This window comes from Podarcis vaucheri, assembly GCF_965113315.1.
Source record: "Podarcis vaucheri genome assembly, chromosome: 11".
Lineage (NCBI taxonomy): Eukaryota > Metazoa > Chordata > Lepidosauria > Squamata > Lacertidae > Podarcis > Podarcis vaucheri.
The window spans coordinates 404050-412192 of NC_138749.1; the positions used below are offsets into that span (position 1 = coordinate 404050).

At 52.8% G+C, this 8143-nt stretch overlaps 1 protein-coding gene and 1 long non-coding RNA gene across 2 annotated transcripts; one reads left to right on the top strand and one right to left on the bottom strand.

The window, feature by feature from the left end:
• Positions 1–2367: 2367 nt before the first annotated feature.
• Positions 2368–7656, bottom strand: LOC309514417 (solute carrier family 2, facilitated glucose transporter member 5-like). Its single transcript, XM_082191511.1, has 4 exons — positions 7276–7656; positions 4798–4876; positions 4071–4198; positions 2368–2631 (listed from the first exon to the last, which is right to left on the bottom strand). The coding sequence occupies exons 1-4, from the start codon at positions 7375–7377 to the stop codon at positions 2467–2469; spliced, it is 474 nt and encodes a 157-aa protein (XP_082047637.1). The 5' UTR covers positions 7378–7656; the 3' UTR covers positions 2368–2466.
• LOC309514418 lies at positions 4085–5934 on the top strand. The gene is made up of 2 exons (XR_014211981.1): positions 4085–4184; positions 5648–5934. It is a non-coding gene; the product is annotated as an uncharacterized lncRNA (long non-coding RNA).
• Positions 7657–8143: the final 487 nt, after the last annotated feature.

Sequence of the window (8143 nt, forward strand, 5' to 3'; positions counted from 1 at the left end):
GGAGAGACAACGGAGTGTGCCTCTGGGGGCGGGAGAATCACAGCAGCTGCTGTGGCTGCAGAGTCCGGTAACTTGTACCTCCCGCCTCCTGCCGTTCGCAGCACCCAGCCGACCACCCCAGGGTGCAAGCTTGTGTTTAGAGGCCCTGGGCTGCCCAGACGACCAGCCCTCCCTCTTCCAAGGGAAAGCGGAGCAAGACGTTGGCACCAGCTCGGCTGCAGGCGTTGCCCAAAGGAGGAGGCATACCGGGCACCATCCCCCCCCCCTTCAGGGACTCCAGGTTTCTGAAGAATTCACTCCCTGTTCTGCCTGTTCTTCTCCTGAAGATGTAATTCCATAATTTTGGATGCGCCAGGAGGACAAATGGAGCCAGCCTTGGAGAGCCTCACCAGGGAGAGCTGCTGGAGGGCAGCCCTCCAAGGCCCCCAGGCCGTGAAGCCTCCCCTTGGGTTGACCTCTGGGGGCCCTTGGCTCCCCGCTTCTCTTGCACAGGCAGCTCCTTCAGGCCTCTCCCTGCCCCCACCCTGTGCTCAGGACTCTGCTCTTTGTTGACTTTGGCTGGAGGAGTCAATGACCGATGGGGCTTGGCAATGCGTGCCTGTGTGTGTGTGTGCGCGTGCGCTGGAGGGGGGGCTGTTTGCCTTTCATTAGGAAACTCCTAACAGCCCACCAGGGATGACGCAGGTCCCCAAAGGAAACTGGAGGGGGTGGGGGCGGAGTTCTCCCTTGGTAGCCTCAGCTGCTCCCAGGCATCTCGGGGGCTGTCAGGGCCTGGCCTTGGACTGTGGGCAGCTGAGTGGGGGCGGGGGGGGGTAATCTCTCGCTTGCCTGGCTCTGGCTCCAACCCCACTGCTTCCAGGGCTCTTCAGGGCTGGGGTGATTCTGCTGTGGCCCCTTTAAGTCTGTGGGTCACTAACCCCTCTCGTATTTTTTAGCTCTACTCCCCTCCCCCCCAATTTGCAGATGGTGTCTTGGCTGCCCCAGAAGAGAGAGCCCAATAAGGCTTTGGTCAGAGAACATGGGGTTCAGGGGCGCCGACTTATAAAAAAATATTGGGGGGCCCCATACCGGGGTCCTGCCGCTGGTTCGCTCGGGTAGCCGGGAGAACGCAGTTCGAGGTGGCGGTGTTGGGGAGAGACCCTCGCTCAGGGCGCCACGAGACTTGGCGGCCGGCGGCCTATCTGGGGGGTTTTGGAGTGTATTTCGGCGGAGCGATTGGGGAGGAGGGGGCTTGTTGCCGGATTCTTCAGCTGGGCCGGAGATCCGCTGCTGGGGGGTCCCTGGGCCGAGTTGTGAGCCTGGCCTGCTGAAGGGAGATGGGGACGGCCGGGGCTCTCCGGCTAGGGCGCGCGGCTGGCTGGCGAGGGAGCAGGTGGGGAGGAGGCGGGGGTCCTCACTCTCTTAGGAAACGCACCCGCGCGCCCGATTGCCACGAAGTCCGAAGGGTGCGTGTGTAGAATTAAAAAGCAAAAACGAGATACGGGCAGGGCAGGCAAAGAGTTTTCCGCCAGAGGATGGAGGGCAGGTTGAAGAGAAAACCCTTTCGCTTTTCTGGGGCGCAGGGAAGTCTCAGAGCCGGAGGTTGGGGAAGGGACCCCCTTTGCTCTGCCCTCTTCTCCCGTCTTAGATTCGCATGGGGGTCCCCGCCCGAGCTTGCCTGGCCACCGGGCCACACAAGGGCCTTGCTAGCCGTGCAGCTGTCCTACGCGGCTGCGGAGCGGTCCTGCGCCGGTGCCCAGCCCCTCTGCCAATGACAAGCGGGCGACGTCGCGGGCGGGGAAGGCGTCGCTTTCTTTCCCGATCCTTCATCCTCCCAGTCTTCCAGCCCTTTTTTGGGTTGGAAGCTCGTCTCGTTTGCCCTTCTCCTTTCTTCACCCTACGTGCAATTTTCCTCCCTCGTCTCCCTCCCCATTTCTCCTTCCTTCCTTCCTTCCTTCCTTCCTTCCTTCCTTCCTTCCTTCCTCGGGCTTTGGCTCGGGCTCGGGCTTTGGCTTTGGCTCGGGCTTCGGCGGGGTTGGCGATCGGCGGCGCGGGGGGGTGGCCCTCCTGGGGGAGCCGGCGCTGCTCAACGGGGTTGCCAAGGAGACAGGCCGCCCGCCCCCCGCCGTGCCGGTGCCCGTTATGGAGCTGCTGCGCGCCGGGCGCCCTAGAAAAGCCGCGGACGCGCCAAGCGTCGACAGGCAGAGCCAGTGGGGCGGCGGTGGCGGTGCTCTGCTGGAGGGGCGCCCGAGATTATGGGGGGGGGGCTCGGGCCCCCTCAGGCGCCTATGGCACTGGTAGAACCAGAGAAAAGTGCACCCAGGGCAAGGGGAAAGAGCTTGGCTTGCTCTTCTGGACTGAAAGGAGAATGGCCACACGTGTTGAAGGACAGCAGGAAGGGGATCTCTTTGGACCCTTGTCTCTTGACAAATAACAATGAAGCACAGCATTGACGCCTTCTGGGTTTCTAACTATCTGGGTTTCTATCTATCTATCTCTCTGTTCCTTATCCTCCTTGGCTTGGAGATCCACGGACTTGCGGATTTCAAGAAAGGTCATGCCTCTGGTTTCCGGAACCATCGCAGAAATATAAATAAAGGTCAGCATGCAGAGAGGCCAAAGGATCAGGAGGCTGTCAGGCCCAGTGAGCGGCTGGAGTTGGAAAGACAAAAGGGGGAGGGAAGCAGGGGTTGACCAAGGTGTCCCGGCGGGCTCCTTGTTTTCCCAGTCTCCCTTTCAGCTCTGGGCATTTCCGCCACAGTTTGTGAGTTGTAACCGAGCGTGCAAAGAGGAAATTTGCATGTGTTGCTGTGATGGCCTGGGATTCGGACTCGGAGGCTGAACCTGAGGAATCCCAGCCTGCCCAGGAGTCCCCGCCTCCAGAACCAGCTGAGCCGGGGCTGGGTCTTGAGCCTGAAGGGTCCTCACCTGTGCTGGGTCCTCAGGTGCAGGCACCAGCTGAGTCTGCTCTGGCTCCTGAGGTGATGGAGGACCCATTGCCTGCAGGTGCTCCACTCTCAGCCCCGTCAGGAGAAACTGAGGTTGCCTCTGGGTCCGGTAACCCTCCAGCCTCTCCTGAGCTGCAGAGGCTCAGAGCAGAGAGGCGGAGGGAACTAGGTTCCTGCAGGAGGAGTGCTCACCTCCAGGCCAGGAGAGGCAAGTCACCTGTGGACCGGGGCCGCCCTATGCCTCGGGGCAGATAAAAGCCGGCCAGCCCCAGTCCCAGGTTGCAGGAGCAACATTGTTGGTAGCCTGTTCCTGCCTGAACCCTGTCCTGCTCTTCTGCCAGAGTTCCTGACCTCACCCAACTCGCTGCCTTGGAGCCCGCTTCAGCCTTGACGGACAGCCTCCATACTGCACCCTCGACCTCGGACTGGACTCAGACTTCACGGCACGGTTAGCCCTTGGGACCAGCACAGTTGCTCAACACACCCTCCTTGTGCCGCTGGCCCTGCTCATCTCATGTGGCCCCCAGAAGGAAATGCGGCCCTCGGGACGGGAAGGTCTGCTGACCTCCGCTTGCCACCCCACCCAGAACAGACACGTGGACCTGACACCTGGACTTTGGAAAAGCCCGCCCATAGGGATCCTGTCCTTCCAGGGTCCGGTTTCCATTTAATGACGCCTGCACGGTGTCTGGATGCCGATCCAGGACCTCCAGGAAAGGTCGTTTTGTCAAGCACGCAAAAGCGGAACGGCCACAGTCCTCAGTTCAGGAACTTCGCCTGGCCTACCAATTGCAGGGGCTTGTTGTCCTGCCCTGTGGGGCATAGGGTGAGGTGAGGTTCAAGCCAGGCAGAAGGCAAGGTGGGACCAGGTTGCAGCCGCCTGCAAACGTGAAGGCTGTGTTCTGGGAGCAACAGAGCTCAGAAGCTGCTCACAAGCTGGAGCTGAGCTCTTTTAAACAGCAACAGATGCAAACTGGTGCCCTGCATTCTCCCAGCATTCCCACGTCATTTCCTACCGCTGGGGCGGAGCTGTTGTGTTTGCAGGAAATATCTAGATACCGTTTGTGGCACGACGAAATGCGATTTTTACTGCCGTTTTATTTATTTATTTCCCACTAAAAGGGACCTGGCAGAACCACTCACCTCTAGCTTAAGGAAGATCCCCACAGCAAAACAGCGGGTGACCCAGTTCAATATGCCGCCCAGCGTGAAGGCTGTGGCCCGCGATGACTGAAGGAAGATCTCGAGAGTGACCACGTAGGTGATTATAGCTGGGAGGACAGAACGAAATGGGTGTTGAATTTGGCTCCCTCCTCCCAGAGTGATTAAACAGTCACACCCTCTTCCCAGGGAACTCTGGGAATTGTGGCTCTGCGAAGGGAACAGGGGGTCTCCTAACCACTCCACAGTTCCCAGAATTCTTTGGGTGGGGGGAAGGCATGACCGTTTAAAGTGATACAAAACTTCTTTCAACATATAGTACAGATAGGGCCCTCCAGATATTTGGAGATCCCTTCCAGTGCTGGATCTATGTCTTTTCCATCTTAATTAATTAAATTTGCATATCGCCCTTCATCCAGAGGTCACAACACAAAAATACAACACAAGAATGCAAAACACATGATAAAAACAAACCGATAACTCCCCTCCCCACCCCCCAAAAAAAACACATTTAAAAGGCCATAGGTTGTTTAATGAGCCAAAGGCCTGGTCGAAGAGAGACGTTTTTTCTTGGCACCTAAAGACATGTACCAAAGGCGCCAGGCGAGTCTCCACAGGGAGAGCATTCCACAAATGGGGAGCCGCCACAGAAAAGGCCCGTGTTCTTCACCCACCTCAAATAAGTTTTGTGTGTCACCTGAGCCCTTACCTGGCCCAACAAACATGTATCCAGTGAGCATGGCAATGACTAAAACGCAGCTCAAGTAAATCATCCATGGCTGCATGGGCTGTTGGAGAAAGAGAGTTGTGCATGAGCGAGATTGCCTCTCGTTTTGAGGCAGGGGTGGGGAATCACCACACCCTTTGACTTGGACAATATAGGCATCTTTGTACACACACATAACTCCCCCATATACATGTCTCTGAGTACATTCCTTGAACTCCTTTGCAATAGCCAGAGCAGGGTGGATTTTGCCTCCATTTGCGGATTGCTATGGAAAGCACAGATTGGCTAGATTTCCCCTTGAAAGCAAACTGAATGGAGTCTTCTCCCGCATCCATAGCTGGAGCCTGCCCTGGAAACTTATTATTTATTGAATTTATATCCTGCCCTTCCTCTTGGAGGATCCCAGGGCAGCCAACACAGCCAAGATTTTATTAAAATGCCAAATCAGAGCGCCAGTGTGGTTTAGTGGTTAGAGTGTCATCCTGGGGACCTGGGAGACCAGGGTTCAAATCCCCCAATCGACCATGAAGCTTGCTGGGTGAACTTGGACGAAGTCACTGCCTCTCAAGCCTAGTCTATGGGGCGGGGGGGGGGAGAAGCAGGTACCCCATCTGGAGAAAAAAGGTGGCATATAAATGCAATAATGAAAATAAAATCAAGCTTAGTACAAAATCATCATGGAAAACAGGCATGAAATCTCAAAGGAGAGATAAAGAGAGGGGCCAGAGACAACAGTAACACAGTCCACACTTAGGGTATAACAGGAATTACCGTATATAACAAGTTTATAAAAGTAAAAATGTGATCAACATCGATATCTCTTATTTTCTAGGCGGACCAGCTGTATTTCCAGCAAACCTTACTGCCCACCCGGAAACCTATGTCCCCACTTGTGGAAGGACATGCGGACCCAGAACTTGCCTCCACAGTCACTTACAGATGCTCTGTTAAAACCGTGTTCATGGAGGACAATCTTATTTGGCTGTGAGTGATCGCCAAAGAAGAAGAAGAAGCATGTATTCCCATTTTACTGTAATATCCACAGCATTTCTAGCTGGGAGAGTGGATATGTTCTACGTTTTTGACATGGAAAATAAAATCATGCCAAATGGAACGAAATCTGCCCTTACTTTTTTGACCTCAGTATGTGTGCTGGTTTTTCTAGTAGGACTGATTCTCACAAAGCACTCTAAAAACAGCTGGAACAGTCATAAAAGTTGTTAAGAGGTTAATTTAAAAATAATAATAATCTAAAAACAGTTTCGGTTAGAAACATCTCTTTCAAGAATCCTGGGGTTGTTGTCATTGATTGATTTATTACCCTAAGGTCCCAGGGCAAGTTAAAACACAATATTAAAAACAGTTTAAAACAGCTTGCAATCTCAAAAAATTAGCTGCGTCCTAAAAATACACACAAGGGTCTAAAGCGAAGGCAAAGGGGTATGTCTTCAGCAGTTGCCAGAAGCTTTATAAGGAAGGTAACAGACACACTTCTATGGGGAGTTCCATCACTTAGGGGCCACAGTAGAGAAAGCTCTCTCCTCGGCCGCTGCCGCTACCACCACCCTCTGCGGGTGGAGGAACGACCAAGAGCGCCCGCTTCCGAAATCTCAGAATCCAAGAGGATTCTGGGAAGGAGGAGGTTCCTCAGGTATTGAGGACCTGAGTTGTTTATGGTGAAGGCCAGGTTAGAATGCCTATTATTATTATTATTATTATTATTATTATTATTATTATTATTATTACAATGGTACCTCGGGGACGCGGGTGGCGCTGTGGGTTAAAGCCTCAGCGCCTAGGGCTTGCTGATCGTAAGGTCGGCGGTTCGAATCCCCGCGGCGGGGTGTGCTCCCGCTGCTCGGTCCCAGCGCCTGCCCACCTAGCAGTTCGAAAGCACCCCCGGGTGCAAGTAGATAAATAGGTACCGCTTACCAGCGGGAAGGCGTTCCGTGTGCTGCGCTGGCTCGCCAGATGCAGCTTTGTCACGCTGGCCACGTGACCCGGAAGTGTCTCCGGACAGCGCTGGCCCCCGGCCTCTTGAGTGAGATGGGCGCACAAACCCCAGAGTCTGTCAAGACTGGCCCGTTCGGGCAGGGGTACCTTTACCTTTACCTTTACCTCGGGTTAAGTACTTAATTTGTTCCGGAGGTCCATACTTAACCTGAACTGTTCTTAACCTGAAGCGCCACTTTAGCTAATGGAACCTCCCGCTGCTGCCTCACCGCCGGAGCACAATTTCTGTTCTCATCCTGAAGCAAAGTTCTTAACCCGAGGTAATATTTCTGGGTTAGCGGAGTCTGTAACCTGAAGCGTATGTAACCTGAAGCGTATGTAACCTGAGGTACCACTGTATTATTATTATAAATTATTATATAGAATTATAATAATGGCCCAAAGCAGAATAGCTAATTTTAATGAGCGACATTCAGCTCTGCATTCTACCGGTCGCTATTTACTCACCTGAAGTTCGAGGGTCAAGGTTAGCAAGGCGCAGGCAACACTACAGATCAGAAATCCCAGAAGTAGGAGAAACCTCCGCCCCACAGAGTCAATGACAGACATCTAGGGAATATAAAGGCAGGGGGGTGAGAGAGAAAGGAAGCCTCTGATCACAGCCAACAGCTTCAGGTTGCAGAGTTGCAGCTGATTTATTGATTTTACATGCAGGTCCCGCTTACCGGACATAAGGCGTTCCCAGGAAATCGTTCGTTAGGCTAGTGTTCACATAATGAGCTGACAATTTCCATTATTTCCTATGGGAACATTTTAAATCCAAGATCCCCGCCTCTCCCTCTCTCCATGGTTTCTGCCTGAAAATAGCTGCTGCCGACCAGCAAACCAAGTAAGGAACTGGGCAGTCTTCACTCAAAACAAACTTCTTAAATGCATGCAAATACCTGCGTGTATTTGTTTAAGAAAAAATATATCCTACTTGATTGTCATGAAGCCTCTTCGTTCTCAGGAAATATGAAAAATTATCAAGAAAAACATGTATTTTTAAAAAATATCCAAAATATTTTTAAAAGAAATAAAACGAAACTAACTGTGGCCTAAACCAATTTTGTTTTAAGCAGGTGCTGAAAAGAAGACAGCAAAGGTATCTATCTGCCTGGTGTCAATAGCATAGGTGCTGCCATGCTAAGAGATCAATTTCTTACAAGTGTTTATAGTTTATTTAAGAAAATTTACATACTGCTTGACTGTAGGAAAGCTAAGCGGCTTACAAGGAATATAAAAATATAAAGAGTTAAAAGTTTTTGAAACAATTGATTGGATGTCTTGCGCAACAAAACTGCTCCTCCCCCCCCCAAAAAAAAAATCCCCCAAA

Excerpts from the sequence above, each read along its gene's own strand:
- LOC309514417 (XM_082191511.1), bottom strand. The coding sequence starts at position 7,377 with ATGTCTGTCATTGACTCTGTGGGGCGGAGGTTTCTCCTACTTCTGGGA. Across the intron at positions 4,199-4,797 it reads ATACATGTTTGTTGGGCCAG|CTATAATCACCTACGTGGTC; the intron begins GTAAGGGCTCAG and ends CTGTCCTCCCAG. Across the intron at positions 2,632-4,070 it reads GGATCTTCCTTAAGCTAGAG|CCGCTCACTGGGCCTGACAG; the intron begins GTGAGTGGTTCT and ends TTCCAACTCCAG.